Below are 18,395 nucleotides of genomic sequence, written 5' to 3' on the forward strand. Positions count from 1 at the left end.
CTTTCATCAGAGTTCAGTGTGGCATTATCAGGCACCAAGACTATTCTACTAATCTTTTATGGGGGAAGACGTTCAGCTAATTATCATATCACACATTTGGAAGTCTCTAACTTACATGCAAAGCAGGCAAGCAATAAGTATGATGTAGAAAGTAAGATGGGCTTTTCATGCTAACCAGGTGGAAGCCCAAAGGTTCTGCATTAACCTTTTCTTGGAACTGTTACAACACTGCAGTGTGATTGCATGCATAGGTGTGATATTCCAGCAGTCCTGTAGGAAGCCAAAGGCAATGCAAGAGGAAAAACAAAACTTGTATGTGAGCCATCGATCAGACAGGGAAACTGTTGCTCAGCAGGGATTAACCATTTTCATAGAAAGGCACTGAGTGGTTTGCAGTGTGCTTGGAAAAGCAGCTCTTCTCGGGCTACATAGTCAATCAGTACAAGACAGTAACTCCCGTGTTTCCTAGATATCACTGTACATGCCAAGATCATCTGGAAGCACTGACCTTAGTAAACATACGCTTAACAGTGACTGTCTACCTCTGTCTGGAGCTCACCCCTTGCCTGCCTTTGAAGATTGGCAAGTGGCCTGGGGAGGAAAGTGGCTGGAAGGAAAATTAGTATTCTTGTAGAAATTCATTCATTGAGGCTGCCCTTTGCCCTGTAGGCTACTTGCAACTTGCTAGGGAGCTGGAAGAATTGCTCAAGTGATGGCAAAAGTATGCCCTGCTGCCATATTCACCAAGGGACCCTCCTGTCCCACCAAGTGTGCCTCCTCCTGACTGCACATTTGGTCTTGAACGAAGCAAGAAATACTTTTCTCTTAGTGTAATTTTAAGGGCCTCTTTTGCAACTGATAGGCATCAAAGTATATAAAAATGTTTTGCTCTATGCAGATTACAACATCCTGCTCAATAATGCCTAAATATTTTGTTGGTGTCTTGCATGTTTCATAAGTAAGTATTAAACTTCAATGATAGCAGTAATCGTAGAAAGAAGGTGGTCCTTCATCCTTTTTCACACTGGTGAAGGGGAAGACAGTAATATTCACAATATCCATATGAGTTATTCTTGACAAACAGTCAAAGCTTTTGTCAGAAATTATGAAATTGCTATCAAGAAAAGAGCATTAGCTTTCTGGCCACGGTACCACCAGTTTCACTGCCTCTCTCACTGGTGTGCAATAGCACAGAGACAGCACACTATTCAGTAAGTTACCAAGTGACCCAATTTTGCATCTGATGAATCTGAAAAGCTTTAAAACATTTTAATGTTGTGGAGCTGTTCAACTGAGCCAATAGAGCCAACAATATAAAGCTTTGTTCTCCAGCTTAGGGAGCACAGTATTTCAAATACTTGAAAGAATGCAGAATTACAGAAGGTCTCAACATGCCTTTGCTCCAAGGCAGGGCTGCTTGACACCTTCTGTATCTTTTCAAACACAGTTATCTTAATAGCTCATGTTCCTGGTATCTTTAAAGATCACTGAAATAAATCCCCATTAATTTATTCACAGTGTTTTCTTCCATTTATAAGTCTGCTCTTCCTCTGCATGCTAATTAGAATGAATGTGGGTCACAAGCAGTTTCGTTCCTAGAGGCACATCATGGTCAAGCAGGAGTGCGGGGATGAAGTGGTGGGCATTTCTTAACTGACTGCTGCAAAGATAACCAGGCAGTAGACACACATTACTTTCTGAGAAGTGGTGGATATTTCCTCTCACCATTCCTTCTGCTACATTGATGTAAACAAGAGGTGTCATATGGGGTTTCTGATCCAAAGGGCTCCTCCTTTAAAATTGCAATGGGCTCAATTAATTTTTAACAGTTCTTCCCCAAGGACATTGGTAATAAAAGGATGAGAATGTTAGCCCTGCAAAGACTGAATCCAGAATGCAGGTCACTCCACTGGTGGTGCCATATGATCTTTACAGCCAAATGGATGTCCTGCAGGAATCCTCTCCCCTGTGTGCAGAAAGGAAGCATGCAGAGCTTTCTGCTTGTCACTAATCTGAGAAGACAGGCTCAGGTGTAAATAGCTAGGCAGGTGGGAGCTCAGAATAGAAATTTGGGGTAGTAGAGTTTGTGGAGTAGGACAACCATATTCTATCCACAACACCCGACAGTTCTGCGGGAGTGTCTTCAGCAAGGACCTCCTAGTATGCACAGGCAGCATCATGTCAAAAAGTGAGGGCTGAGGTGCTACCTAAAAAGTGGCATTAATTATGGTCCCAGGCACCTCTGAGGCTGCTCCAATCACTGCTCACTAATAAGGTTTTACAGAATTTGCTGTTTGGATCCTCACTTTCCTTTATGGAATATCTAGGACTTTAAGCTTCCTGCAAACAGGCAGACTGATGTCATTTCTGAAGAAGCTTTAACAGGGGAAGTTGCAGTTCCTAGTCTCTTCTTACTGTCTTAAAGATTGGTCCTGAGTAAGGACCTTGAAATTTCACCCTAAGAGAAAAGATTAGAACAGGTGACAATGTTCTTGTATTTTATCACTTGACTGAACAGAAAACATTACCTGTTATTTGCTTTTTAGTCTCTACATCCCTGGTGTTTTGGAGTAGGCGGAGCAAGAGTGGGATCCCTTTCTGCTCTGACACTTCCAATTTGTTGTCATTGTCCTCAAACACCAAGTTTCTCAATGCACCACATGCTGCCCGCTGAATGTCCTCATTCTGAACATCAAGAAGCTGTAAAAGTTTGGGGATACCACTGAGTGAGAAAACCTGTGAGGAAAACAAAACACAGAAGAGAATAGTTAGATACTGTAAATGACAAACTCCACCCTCCCCCCCAGCAAACCTTTAAATAGTCATAGGGACTTTTCTTCATTTGCTCCTTTTTGAAAGACTAGAAGCACAGATCATTAATCATTTGGACGTGACTGTTAACTTCTGGGCTTTCATATGAGTCATAGTTAAAATCCACAACTAAGGGAGGCATCATATTTTCATATTTAATGTAAGAGAATGAAACTAAATCTCCTCCAGCTTTGCTAAAGATCTGTACTCTCTGACAAGGCATTTAATTGCTCTGTATTTTAGCTTCCACGTTAGTGAAATGGATATTCAAGATTTAACTCTGGAACATTTATAAACTGCTCTGATATTTCTGAATGTGAAATGTTCCCCATGTGCCAAGTTTGGTTTAGATTTTTTTTCTCTCATCAGCCAGCCTGATGGAAAGACAGCATTTTTCTCTGTAAACTTCTGTGCACTTATTGAAAGTTTATTAAATAAATAGCAATTGTACATAATGCTTATCTTTATCATACTGAGAAAAAAATAGTAAACTAGCAAACTTCAAAATGTAGACCATTAAATACTGTAAGCTAGTCAGCTACTGAACCACCTACATTTAACAAAGACTACTCTTCAGTGTCTAATTCTTTAGAAAATGAGGTTTTGGCCCGAAATTAACAAAGAATTAAGAAGGTGCTATTTTACAGCAGCTGTGCGGAAACAAATAGTTTCCAAGTTCTACATGTTGTGGCAAATGATGAATCCATATGAGCTGTGATGTGGCATAAGCAACTCTTGGCTCATTTAGGACTGAGTTTACTATGGAAAACACATTACATTCATGTACAATTGAGGACAGTTTCCTCCAGCATCTGAAAATGCCACATGGATTTGTGGACAAACTCATCCTTGCGTAGAATCAACAGCATATGAAAGACTTAGAAATCTGATACAACTGTTTTGGGTAGTCCAGAGTTTAACAATAAAAAGAATTCAATGCAGCTGACATGTGTTGGCGACACGAAGAAATGAAATGGAACAAAGCCTTTTGCCCTTCATGCCCTGGCAAACTACGCTGCCTGTCTGCCTTTCTTCTGACATAGTTGTACAAAAGGCACAGTTTCTTGCTACTGCACTGCTGGCATGATTCCCCCTGCATTCATTCAGCTATCATCTAGATGCTAGCAGAATGAAATACAGAAATATATATCTTGAAGTAAGAGGAGCATAGAGCATGCTGAAGGCACGTCAACCTATTTTATTACAGTAGATAAGCCCTTTTGACACCAGTATCATAGCTGGTTGGTTTTTTCAAACATTTATGCAGACTTTCTGTTGGTAATTTTAAGGGATTTATAGCTCTTGTAAAAGAAGTGATGCTATTTTGACATCATGTGCAGAGGAGAACTTACAAAAGCTATTGAATGGTCATTCTAAATTTTCATCAGTAGACAAAATTGACGAAAATACTTTAAGACCACAAGTTCACAAGAAAAAGAAAAGCCACTAGACCCAAGGACTATCAAGTATTGTGAACGAAGCATCAGGAGACAAAGAAATAAAATGCAGGCCGAAAGGCGAAAAAAGGGAAATAAGACATTGCCAATGCAAACAAATTCATGGGGCACCAAACAGAAAAACTCAGCTAGGATATGTGGGATAGACAGGAAAATAGAAGACTTCAGTCTGATTGCTTCATTTTGAACTCTTTTACTCATCCAATTGTTTTTCTAGGAAGCTGCCTAGGAGAAGTTTGAATAATAAACCACCTTAAATAAATAAACACCTTCAAACATTCGATTCTGAAGCTCTATCCTCAGATTGACATTAAGGCTGCTAATTGTACTGGTGTTTTTTCCAAAACAGACTTTGATCTACCATGAAACAAGTTAAAAGGACTGTCACTGAACTGGACTGCACTGAACTGCATGAAATAAACAACCACCTTACACATTAATTTACAGAAGTTTTCAGCAAGAGAGCCATAATAGTGTTTGATAATGACATTTAAAAAAAGGCGGAAGAGAATATTTTTAATACGGCCCTTCAAAAAACTTGTAAGACTTAACAAATCTGGTTAATCCAAACAGTGTATTAATAGAGTTGTGCAGTCCTAGCAAACCCTGAACCTTGGATAAGTTTGCACTGTACTCCCAGAGTTTTATTTTCTGATAATAAAAAAATTATTTTCTGGTAATGAAGATCCGTAGTTACAGATGGTTTGAGTGAATTCTTACCCTATATTTCAATCACAAAATGCTGAAGACCAAATTTTTGCTAGCATAGACCACTGCCATTCCACAGCTTTAAAAGAATCTGCAGCAAAAAACATCAGCATATTTTAGGGAAAATCTTCAACATCAGTATCCTACAAGTTTCTTGGAGTGTCTTTCTTTTTCATGTTGGCACACAGTGCCATACAGTATAGAAAGCTATTTGCTCTACCTGATTGTAACCGGCATAAAAATAATTACTTACTTTTCTTCTGGCATCTGCTTTCTGGAAGCACTCATGCTGTATGAAAGTCACTGCAGCAAGAATCCTAGGTGTGGATTGTGTATTTTCACTCTTCAGTATGCTCACTGCACGCTCCAGAGTCATCTCCCCTTCTGGGCTCCTTAAAAGCATAGACAGAGGATATATAGTGAAGCAAGACTGCAGAAAAATCACCATTAGCCCTGTAAAATTTCTTGTAACGCCAGGATTTTCATAATTTTCAAGTAACTTTAGCTTTTCTTAGAAAATTATTGCCCTTTCAGTAGCAGAAAATATTATAAAAGCTTTAAGAGATACTAATATCGTGGGTGAAAAGAAAATAATAAATGGAAGTGTTGCGGCAATGAGAAGTTCTGCACAAAGCAAGTCATGCTTCAAATTATAAAACCAAAATGGAAACATCAGAGGATGAAGGACTAAGATTCAAAGAAGGCCATAACTAAATTAGCATGCCTTTTACTGATCATGAAAATACCTGTTTTACTCAGTAGTGTGATGATTGATTGCTTTTTTATATTTGCTTTCATGCCTATCTTCAGTTTCTCAGTTCCTAGGCTACATACATGCAGGGCTCAGTATCTGCTTTTTTGAAACTTAATAGCTTGTTCTAGTTTGAAATAGATGGGCAAAGACTTTTCTCAGGTGGGACAAAATAAAAACACCACTCCTTAAAATCAAGTATGCACATCACCTGTGGTAGGATTGAAAATATGTGTGGCTACTTTCCTCCAAAATTCCAGCGTGTTTGTTAGAATGATGATTGCATTGGGCAACCATATGAAAATTGGGAAGAAAAGTCAGCAGACCCATTTTTTTCCCTGAATAAATGGAACATAAACCAATTCATGGCACAATCAGGTGCATTAGCTCTGGGACAGGTAGTTATGCTCCCCAGCCTTTTTATTTACTTTTGGTTTCTAAATACTCTCCATGTAGACAGAAAAAAAAAAAAAAAAAAAAAAAGAGGGTGGGAGGGAAAGTGGCCAAACCCACGAGTATTCTAGGGTTTTTTTAACCAAACAATTTTGTTGAAACAGGGACAAGAGGGCAGTCTGTGAACAGCATTGTAACAAGCAGTTATTGGCAATAACTCCTTCAGAGTTACCAGAATGAGAATGGTTTACTTGACAATCCTCTCAGTAAGTGCGTCTAAAATTAGAAATTTTGATACAATTACCTTTCATGTTAAAATAGGTGCATGGGAAATAAACTGGCTTAAATAGAATTTTCTTTTTCTTTTAACTAAGCAAAATTCTTAAATAATAAACAATGTTTAGAAAAGTGAAATACAAAATGTTTCGATACTGAGAAAAGAAACATTTCTAAAGCATGTATTTGTGGACTGCACCAGGAGTCACTCATTTCTTCAGCTCTGAGACTGTCTGAATAACAGACTGGCAGGAGCAAAAAAGCCCAGAAGTCCAGGCTTGCCCAGAATAGGCTGTGGAGGAGCAAGGTAGACAAACCAGGCAGAAATCAGGCACATTTATCACAGAAAACCTTGCTAGAAATGCCCTGAAATCCAATTCTTGTCCCCTAAATATTTATGATGAACTAATGAGCTCTGAGACAAAAATGAATTTTGTTGGAATTTTTCCTGCCAGTTACACTGTAAATCAACATCTGCTGCTTGCTTTTGCTAAGGCAAAAGACAATTAGCATGGCTGCAAGGACAGCAAAGAGGTGAAGAACAATTCTAATGCACCTGTTTCAAATGAAATTATACTCCTGAGGTTTCTACCTGCCTTTATATTTCCCTTTGGTATAAATAATATTATTTCTTGTCTTCTCCCTCCTCTGAGTTAGTGTTTTGAGAAAATACACTACATCTACAGATGCTGAGGCATGCTTGTACAAGATAAAGATGAAATGAAGGAGACAGTATGTTGAGGAGGTGGTTGGTGACAGCCAACATGGCTTCACTAAGGGGAAATCCTGCCTGACCAATTTGGTGGCCTTCTATGATGGAGCCACGGAACTGATGGACAGGGGCAGAGCAGTTGATGTCATCTACCTGGACCTGTGCAAAGCATTCGACACTGTCCCACATGACATCCTTGTCTCTAAATTGGAGAGACATCAATTTGATAGATGGACCACTCGGTGGATAAAAAACTGGCTCGACGGCCGCACGCAAAGAGTTGTGGTAAATGGCTCGATGTCCAGTTGGAAACCTGTAACGAGTGGTGTCCCTCAGGGATCGGTGTTGGGACCGGTCCTGTTCAACATCTTTGTCGGCGACATGGACAGTGGGATTGAGTGCACCCTCAGCAAGTTTGCCGACGACACCAAGCTGTGTGATTCGGTTGATACGCTGGAGGGAAGGGATGCCATCCAGAGGGACCTTGACACGCTTGTGAGGTGGGCCGATGCCAACCTTATGAAGTTTAACCAAGCCAAGTGCAAGGTCCTACACCTGGGTCGGGGCAACCCCAGGCACTGCTACAGGCTGGGCAGAGAAGAGATTCAGAGCAGCCCTGCAGAAAAGGACTTGGGGGTGTTGGTTGACGAGAAGCTTAACATGAGCCGGCAGTGTGCGCTTGCAGCCCAGAAAGCCAACCGCATCCTGGGCTGCATCAAAAGAAGCGTGACCAGCAGGTCGAAGGAGGTGATCCTGCCCCTCTACTCTGCTCTTGTGAGACCCCACTTGGAGTACTGTGTACAGTTCTGGTGTCCTCAACATAAAAAGGACATGGAGCTGTTGGAGCGAGTCCAGAGGAGGGCCACGAGGATGATAAGAGGGCTGGAGCACCTCCCATATGAAGACAGGCTGAGAGAGTTGGGGCTGTTCAGCCTGGAGAAGAGAAGGCTGCGTGGTGACCTCATAGCAGCCTTCCAGTATCTGAAGGGGGTCTACAAGGATGCTGGGGAGGGACTCTTCCTTAGGGACTGTAGTGGTAGGACAAGGGGTAATGGGTTCAAAACTTAAACAGAGGAAGTTTAGATTAGATATAAGGAAGAAGTTCTTTACAGTGAGGGTGGTGAAGCACTGGAATGGGTTGCCCAGGGAGGTTGTGGATGCTCCATCCCTGGCGGTGTTCAAGGCCAGGTTGCACAGAGCCTTGGACCACGTGGTTTAGGGCAAGGTGTCCCTGCCCATGGCAGGGGGGTTGGAACTAGATGATCTTAAGGTCCTTTCCAACCCTTACGATTTGGTGATTCTATGATTCTATAAGTCAATGGAGTGTTTAAATCAAAGTGAAATTAGACAGAATGATGGTTAATATCTCTAGTCCCCTGGGCTCTGGTATGGCAATGCTTACAGCTTCCAGATTTTCTGGGTTTACTTCAGCCCAGATTTAAAACAAAGTAGCTACTAAGTTACTCTGAGTTGCAAGTTAGAGGTACCAATCAGAAACTTATTTAAAGATCTTGAACAATGAGTGATGGAAAAAAGCCAAATAACATTTCTTCTTCTTACTCTCTTTATAGTGGGAGAGAAAAACAGGCTTTTCAAGATTGTGTTTTAGTCATGTTTCTTAAATCAACAAGGGTTTTATGACCATGTTATATACGTGCACATGTGCGCATGCCTACCTGCCTGTTAGTCACTGCAATAACTTTGGAGCCCTTTGACCAAATTCAGTTGCCTTCTACAGAGTGGCAGATATCTCCAATGTATTAAATTTTTAATCATTTCAGTGACTAACAGCAAAGAAGGACTCTACCCAGGCACTTTCCAAGATCAAGATTGCTGTATGAGCTGATTCCTCATGGGACATCAGAGAATCTATGTGGGAACTCAGCCTCAGGATGCCAAAAACGTCCTTGAGTAGTAAAGGTCCATCAGCAGTCATTGCCAGCACATGTACAGCCAAAGACCAGATTTCTAAGTGCTGAGTATGTATTGAGACCATCCACCAGAGTTAGTTAGCTGTTCATGGCTGCTACTTCTTCATGTGCAGTAGCCAGAACCTTTCTCTCCTGTTCTGCACTGCCATACTAGGATTGCTTTTCATTAGATAAAAATAACATTCCCTGTTTTATCTTGCAGTAATAAAGGATACAATATAATCTTTGATCCTCAATGATATAGTTGCAGCACCGTAACTCCTGTCAAAACAGAATTTGATTCAATTGTTCCATCCTACCCTCAAAACATTTACAGGCAAACTTACTAGCTACGTGGCTGATTAGCATGTGTAATGATAAGAAACGGACATTTAGGCAATGGTTGTTAAACAGAACAATGATCTGACAAGTTTTGACTTCACCTTAATTGCCAGAGTATAACATATTTGAGATATAAACACTGTGTTGTCTAATAATTGTGTGATAGCACATTTAGAAGTCAGATTCTGTAAGCATCTTTTTTTCCAGACAGCTTCAGGTTGAATCTCTCTCTTTCCCAAGCCCTTGGTATGAGAATGCTTTTAACTGCTTCACTTTACCAGAAGATACTGAGATAGCACCTCTATATTCTGATTTTTCTACTTTGAATTAGCATGAGCTAATTCTTCTACAGAAAGTTTGAAGATGTTTACATATATTCCAAATACTATACACATGTAGTCCACTGCTTCTCTTTAACCTTAAACAACTATTTTACATCATCTTCTTAATTAGCCTTGGAAAGACCTAAATTGTGATCTGCGTGAAAAAGTACAATTTTCTGGAAAAATCAAATTATTCAGGAAACTGAAGCTTATCTTTTTTCCCCCCTTCCATTATTAAGCGAGCGACAGATAACTGAGCAATGTATCCGATAACACAACCTTAAAATCAAAAAGAATGGGAAATGACAAGAAAGGTGAAAGTCCCTACTAACTTCTTAAACTGAGAAGTCCTGTCAGAAGAGAGTTTTGTACTAGAAGTGGAATGATGGACCTCAGTGAGGTATCTCTGATTTGACAGCAGTTAATACTGCAAAGCAAAATTATGTCTATTATGTTTTAAATACTTCATTCTATATTAAACTGTGCAGTAGCTAGATGTGGATGAACCAGAATGTACTAAAACCAAAACAGGACTTCTGCATCCAGTCCTTCCAGTGGTGAGAATCACAAGGGGGGTTCTTAAATGTGTATTTTAGATGTTTGAAAACAGTAATGATGTATGTGGGTACCATATGCATGTTGTTACATAAGCATGTGAAACTGCTACTGTCTTCAGTCAACTAAAATGGCTACAGTTTCTTCCTCATCATTTAATAATCTAGTGGTGCAAATCTCCTTCAGAATTCTATCTTACATGCTGCTTTTTACCAGCCTCTTCACTAACATAAGCTATTATATTTTACAGAGAATTTTTTAAACTTCAGGTAGAACAAAGAGCCCCTCGCTCCCCCCAAAACCGAGCTGTGAAACTAAAGTAGAACCTAGGACATTTGAAAATCTAAAGAAGATATGTACAAGTAAATTAAACAGAAGTACTAAGATAAAGGAAATCTGTAAACATCTGTAATATGAACTGTAGAGGCTTTCACAGCACTTCAAATTGTTTTCCTCTGTAATTTCCAGCAAAAGCTGAACTTAAAAACTGGCACTTAAGTTATTATGCTGTCAAAGATTTCCATTATGTCACAAATCTTCCACCTGAGTTCAGCATGGTCTCAAGCAAGTCACTTGCACAATGACTGAAGATAGATGTTTATATCTGCAGGCAGGAAAAACACTTTGGCTGATGTTTGTGCAGGCAGACAACCAGACTCCAGTGTCTGCACCTGCAAAAGAACCAAAATTGCTCCTACACAAAATTACATATCAAAAATTGCTGGTTGTGACTCTGAAATGCACTCAGGAATGTGGTTGAAGTTAAGTAGATTATTCAGTCAATGGGATATATGTCTGACTGTAAATTGTCTTATTGAGAAACAAAGTCCTCCCAAAGTCTTCCTTTCAACATTACTACTCCCAAATCTTCAGCTGTTGTGACCTCTCAGCTATATTTTCTGGACTCGCTGTAAAGACTGAAAACTTAAGACTCGCATCACAAATACCAGATATCTTAACTTCTATCACCCTGAGTTAAAGTTTCAATTCAGATCAGATGTGGGCAAAAGACTATATGTTTGTAAACCTAGTCATAACACAAAACATGCAGCTGATGACAGAAAATAGCTGATATTTTGATAGCAGCGATATCAGATGATGCCTCATCTCACACAGTAGCAAAGTTAGAAAAAGGAGAAAGGTGGCCTTCAGAAAAATGAACTTAACAGCTACACAGCTATGGAAAAAGAAACATTTCTTAATAAGACTGTTGCAAATTACACCATGATTTACTTACATAAGAAACCTTGGGATCCTATTTGGATTATGAAAACAATGGAAACCACAGTAAACAGAGCAAGTAACCATCTACTGTTTAGTAAGTGGTTTATTTTGTTTATTGAGCCTGAAGAGCTCTGGGGACATTCAGAATTATTCTAAAATGAAAAAAACTATTCACTCCTGAGGGAAATTTCAGAACTGATAATTTTTCTCTTTTTAAAATGAAATTGATTTTAGACATTCTGAAAACTTCTCTGGAAGGGAATTTCAGGGGGAAAAAAGGTAATTTTGGAGGGGGGGGGGGAAAAAGGGAAAAAAAAGGAAGAAGAATTTTTCTAAGGTTTTAAACAATTTTCCTGAAGTCTGGGGGCAGCTTTGGGAATTTCTGCCATGGAGCTACCTGGGCTTCAAATTAACATATTGTCCTCAGAGCATGTAGAATCTCATGGTAATAAGCAGCTCTGGGGTCCTGAGATTCAGAGCAGTTTACATTTGTTCTAGGGAAGGATGGTGCTACAAGGCTAAGAGAAGTTTCTGCCTGTGTTTTAACTGAAGTTAACCAAAACTAAAAAGTTTCCTTGAAACCATGAAGAATTTTTTAACTGGAAATTGTCTATCTGCCTAAAGCTGCTTCACTGGTGGGTTTCTGACTTATTCTTGTGAGAACTAATACCAAAATCATCTGGTCTCTTACAAGCACAAAATTTGCCAATACATTAGTGTGATTGTGACTTAGGCTGTAAATTACTCAGTGACTACTTCAAGTCTCCTTGTAAAATTGTTTAACTTTTGGCTAAAAGGTAAACTCTGGCAAACTGGAGTAGGAGGTATGGACCCTACACTATTTACATACACTAATATTTTTTCCTCCCTTTCCTCTGTTGCACTGGAAGTGGATTTTTAAAAGCAAATCTACTTTCTGCATCCTCTGCACTGACATTTCATACGCTGCTGTTGGCTGCTGAACCACAAGCTGTCAGCTTACTTTCTCTTTTCAAACAAATAGATTCCTTTCAGCTGTGACACCCCAAAACCAAAGCAGATCCTACATTGTGCTTACCCCAGCTGAGAGCCATTGACGGTGACTTGTTCACTCTGCAGGAAACTATCTCTCCCAGCTGCTGCCACAGCAGCTGTCAATGGCATCCTCTTCCCATCTGTTTCTGCAGCAACACTGGCTATTGAAGCTGGCTGGGAAGCTTCCCTCCTGGTCTGTGGGCTTCTGACAGTAGTCTGGTACCAGCTGGACCTGAAAGATTGCCTATTCTGAGATCCTAAATGGGAAGCAACTGGTGATCTCACTTGTCCCATTGCACTGCCCGAGGTCAGGTAGTTCTCTTTCTCCAAAAGGTTGGACATACTGCGACTGTTGCCTGCTTGATGGTACAGAGGTACAGTGGGGCTGGGGTAACCACCATCAAGGATGGCATCAGTAGCCCTCATGTGGGAGTGTCTCTTAAAAGAGCGTCCCCTGCTCACTGAATCACGAAGAGTGTAACCAACAATCTCAGACCGAGCATATCTTGGTGGGACAGTCCTGTTGGATCTCCTGCTATCTCCATGCCTCATGGAGAATCCAGTTGAAATTCCTCCATCATAGTGAAAATCATTGGACACATATGCTAATCTTTCAGGACTTTGCTGCGGTGAAACCTCTAGTCTCTTCAGAGGCTGCCTTTGAGTTCTCTCTTCCATTGTCTTGTAAGTAAACCTTGTCCCCCAGCCATTTGTATAAGAGGATGGTGAGGCAACCTGTTCAAAGGTGCATAAAAGAACAGGACGGGAGTCAGTAAGATCACAGAATTAGGATTAATAGCAAAGAAACCAAACCAAAAAAGTAAACATGAAAATTTTAAGGTCTGCTGTCAGTACCAGAAAACAAAAAATGAACTTTACCAAAATTGTGTATTGGGATTCTGCAACACTTCTTTGCAGCTGCCTAATGAAAGCAGGAAATAGTACAGTCTAAAGATTAGGAGACAAAGTCTAAGCATCTAGTTTTCTGTCATTAACTCAAAATAGGTGTTTAAGACAATTATGCCTGGAAGTGAACAGTCTGGTTATTAATAGAGATTTTAGTTTCAATTTGAAACTCCTTGGGTATTAACACCCACATCTGCTATTAAAACAAATCATCATGGCCCTTTTATTTAAATCAGTAAGCACAGCGGCATCCAGCCATAAATCAAAGCCCCCTATATTCCATTTCCATGTTGTATTAAAGTTTTGCAATACTGAAGGCATTTTTTAAAGTAAACTGAGAAGCTTACACGAGTTATTAATTGAAGAGACAATGCTTAACAGATAGCTTTCAGGCTGAAATCCTTTAGTTTCACTGTTAAGGAGTTACTGAAGGTGATATTCAACTCACAAAACGAGTAAAGGTTGCTGAAACTAAAAGGCTGAGGCAAGCATCATTGGATATATATGATTATTCTATAAAAGCTATGCAACGATATCTTGCATATCCTGGCTTACAAATAGTCTCTCTCTTTCCCGCTTTTCTCCCCCCTCTTCTCTCCTTCCCCACCCCCCTGAAAACTAGTATTTTCTTGTGGTTCCTATGTCTCATCCAGTTTTCCTCTTGTTGCTCTTTTCTAGAAAAAAGGAATTCACCTCAAATATTATGGACTGGATGATAGGTGAGAACAGAGGCTAGAAGGACATAGAAGGAAATATATTGAAGGAAATGGTTTAACTCTCCCCATACAGTCAGAGCTGCTTCATAAACTGGCCAGAAGCTTTAATGCCAATAAGCCATTCTTGAGTAATCTAAAATCAAGAAAGAATTTTCCCCATCATAAAGTTGTTTACTAAATAAATATTTCTGTTCTCAAGATGAATTGCTTTCAGTTTACTAATGATCATGCAGCAGCGCTGCTACTGAGCTATGTGTTGATCTCCAAGTCATACGGTTGCTCCCTCAAAAAGGTTCATACCAGTTATGAGCTGTGTCACAAACCCTGCAGAAAACCAATTATTTACCTTAGCATTCAGGCCATGAACCCAAGAAAAGCTGGTCAAAATAACAAGTGAATTTATGATTAGATCATTTAGAAACACCGTTGTATTGCAAGGACTGTACTGCTGAAGTTCTTGTAATGCTAAAACATTTTACAACAGGATTATTTTAAATGACAAGAAACACTCTGCCTGTCCTAGTGAAAATAAAGCAATCTTTTTCCCATGGTTTTGGATGCTTAATTCCCTAACCTCTTTCACCACATTCCCAGCTCCTACCCATGTCACTAGTCACCCTGCAGGATTGCTGGACTTCCTTTAGCAACCTCCAACTGTTTGGCCTCCAACAGCAGCATCATGGTCCCTGCTTCAAGCCACCAAAGTGCTGACTGACCTGCTGCTTGGTGGGATGAATAAAATTCTGACTTGTCACAGCCTTTGCCTTAGAGGGATGTTAATATGGTTTTTCATTTTCTGCCACAATGTCAATTCTCACAAAACCAACAGGATTGCAAAAAAGCCCATCTGTACAACTGAGTTACATTAAACCACTAGGCTCAGAAGTCACTGGAAAGGGGGAAAACATTAATAGATATCAGTTGTAAAAACCTCATTTTCAGGCTTCAAAAAGCTAACAAAGAAGCAAGCAAACCTTGAAATGCCATCTACATGCTATTATTTGTGGTAAAAAAATAATAAACTACGCATGTGATATTATATTTATTTCTATTTATTGCCTTGTTTTCCTCACCTGGTTTGACTGGTAATATGAGAAACCATAGGGAGTTCTTGGTGCAAAATCATTTTCAGTAATCCCCATGTTATAGACACGCTCTGGAACACTGGATGCACGGTGCAAACTTCCTGTAACCAAAACCTAATATTAGTAAGATTTTAACAGAACATGATATGTTAAAAAGGACAATTTTCGCTACTAGGGAAATGTCCCAGTCTGCACTGCCATTAATATATAAAAGCTGAAAAGCAAGACAAGGAAATGATGGAAAGACGTTTGCATTTGGTGTGTCACATGCAAAACATGGCTAAGCAAAGCTTCCTGAGGATGCAAGCCATTTTTTCAGTTTCATATTTATTTTACTTAAGATGTATTTTTAACTTTTAGAAGCCTTGTTGTTCATGCAGCTATTTAATGAAAAATATTGTAACAAAGCAAGATATTTTAAATATCACAGATAATGACAGATTATTAAGTACTGATAAATGATATCACTGAGCAGCTACTAAGCAAATTTATTTTCCACAATAACCACTTTGAATATATATGAATGGTTTACATTAAAGGCTGACTGTAACATGCACAATACACAAGAAATTAAAATATTGCAGCTGTAGATTATAGATTGTAGATGTGAAACATGGGTTCATGTGTATACCTCTTAATGTGCACCCTAGAGGTGCAATTTTCACAATGTACCACTGCAAACAAATAGCATACACTGAGTATAGACTTCATTTCCTAGTTGTCTACATCAACTGCTCATGTTTCTTCCCCCTTACATGCTAGTGCGATGATGATATACTGGAGCAAGTAATGCTTCACTAATCTTCTCAGAGCTTCTCCCAAGTGCACAAAAAGTCCATGAATAAATTCTATGCCACATGGAGGCAGGTGGCATATAATGCTGTAAAGTAGCATTGTTTAATGACACTTCAAATCTGCACCTGAAAAGTTCGCTAATCCTACAAATAATGTAGAAGATCCACAGTGTATCTGCTCTGATTCTTTTTTTTTTCCATGATTCTGCATTGAAAATAGAAATGTATTCTGATTATTTCTTTCATTAATACTGCATTCTTCTTTTAATTAAAAACCAACCAAACAAAAACATCGAAGTGCTTCTATTATTTTTTTTTTTAAAGCAACACATACTGATGAAATAATTATTCATGAGATTCCTGTGTTACTATGATAATCTGCATCTAGGAATATAAATAACACAGGTTTAAAAAAGTGAAACAGAAATTGAAAGTAAGATATACGTCAAATCAGTCATAAATGGGGACAGTGTATGCTGCAGAAGTTTAGGCTGAAAAGACAACAGTGGTCAATAAAGAAGTTAATTGGACGTGAATTTTCAAAGTAGCAGATATTACCTGAGATACTACAGGAAAAAAAAAATCTAAAGAACACATCATTAACTTGGTCAAATTGCTGAAGTCTCCACTTCAAAAAACCAGCAGGAGTCACATGCCCATGGAAGCTCAGGTGTCAGAAACATGTAAGCAGGTGCCTGTTGGGATTTTTGAAAGCACCTGGTGTATGTATGCCAAACAGCTGAGGCTTTTGGTTCATGTTCAGAGTTAGACTCTGGGCTTCATTAGGTGCACATGGGTATCCCTAGGAACTTCAGTACACCTGTGTCTTTGATCCTTACTGCCCACAGTTAGTAAAGGGCTTGACAAGGATGAAAATAAAAAAGAGACTCATGTAACAAGAATAATTTATGAATGATTCTCATTAGCACATAGCTACTAGGACAAGTCCAAATTTGTGTATAATATAGTATAATACAATACCATATAACAGCAGACTACAGTAATTTGAGGCCTAATTCAATCACACTTTGCAGTTATTTTGCTTATTTAATCATACTTTCCAATTCTTTCATTTTTGCCATATAAAACAGATTTAAACATGTATTAAGTGATTTGTTAACACACATTCACAGTAACTTTGTGTCATCAGACTGGAGTGATGCAGCTTGGTCAAATTCATGATTTGGATTGCAATAATTTCTTCATGACATTACAAGGTTACCATAGACCAACGATTACTCAAGTACATGAGTAAGCAGTAAAAGAAAACCATTGGTTTTTACTGCAAAACATCCCTGCCAACATGCACTGACATCCAAAGTCTACAAATTCATATAAATCTCTCATTTGTATGATATAATCCCCATATCAATGTACTATTTCAGCTGTCCAATAAGACTTCATCTTAGGCTATCGCTTGTGCCTACTTTTTGAAGATGAACTTTATTCATTGCTACATATTAAAGTATTTCCATACAATAAGTCTTTAGATAGAAACACATGTACATTTCTGTTTCTTCATCGTTAGTACTTTTTTGTCCAGTTTACTTGGTGAGAAAATACTCTCAGTTATTTGTCTACTTAGGGCATAAAGATCCTTTGTGCAAGTAATTTGTGCTTTTGGTAACTCTAAACTCCCTGTCTTTACTAAACAAATTTAAAAAAAATAAGGATAAATTAAAAATAACAAGGCCATCCATGAACTAGTTGAAGATAAGCCACATATCTAACAGTTCCCTCTTTTCCAAAGCAAAATACAGTCAATCAGAAGTTGTAACACTCAGTTATCTTCAAGTAGTCCTCTTCTTTTAACCTTCGATCTCCCTGTGAATCTATCAGTCAGAAAGCATTTTTGTATTTCAGAGAAAAACTCTGTATATGTTGGCTTAAGGAATTTCACTTTGAATTTATGGTATCTCTTGCTTGTTTTTACCACATCAGTAAATGATTTTGCCAGCATTTTACCTGTAGATTTATTAGGTAGATATAAAATGTTAATCTTTTTACTGGGTGCTGTTTACTTGTGCCAAAAATCAGTGTGTTAAAAGAAAAAGTGGTAACTGAAATGCTGTGTCTTTCCATTAGCTATGAGGTGCAGAATAGATGAACTGATCAAAACTTGCATCTGTCAGTAAGGCTTTCTTCAGCTTATTTTCACCATACTGCAAAAACCTACATTTCTTTCCCACCTCTCAGATTTGCTCAGTATAGTCAGAAACTTATGGCAGTTCTTATACGCTCAGTGCACTGGTTTAAACAAAAATAAAGAAAAAGAAAAACCATGAATGATTAAATATATATATATTATGGGTTCATTTACTGTTAGGATTAACATTTTCTAACTGTAAGACTCAGTGCTTTAAGTCTCACAAAAAACTTTCTCTTTAGAAATCATGTGCATTTTTCAGTTACTCATCG

At 38.8% G+C, this 18,395-nt stretch overlaps 1 protein-coding gene across 1 annotated transcript in view; it reads right to left on the minus strand.

The window, feature by feature from the left end:
* The window catches only part of PKP2 (plakophilin 2), a 44,762-nt gene that overhangs the window by 21,594 nt on the left and 4,773 nt on the right, over positions 1 to 18,395 (minus strand). Inside the window, exons 2-5 of the mRNA XM_030479797.1 lie at positions 15,172 to 15,284; positions 12,520 to 13,211; positions 5,230 to 5,368; positions 2,529 to 2,736 (exon numbers count right to left, since the gene is read on the minus strand). Coding sequence (XP_030335657.1) covers positions 2,529 to 2,736; positions 5,230 to 5,368; positions 12,520 to 13,211; positions 15,172 to 15,284 — 1,152 coding nt within the window. The remainder of the gene's footprint in view (positions 1 to 2,528; positions 2,737 to 5,229; positions 5,369 to 12,519; positions 13,212 to 15,171; positions 15,285 to 18,395) is intronic.

This window comes from Strigops habroptila, chromosome 3 (genome assembly GCF_004027225.2).
Source record: "Strigops habroptila isolate Jane chromosome 3, bStrHab1.2.pri, whole genome shotgun sequence".
Taxonomy (NCBI): Eukaryota; Metazoa; Chordata; class Aves; order Psittaciformes; family Psittacidae; genus Strigops; species Strigops habroptila.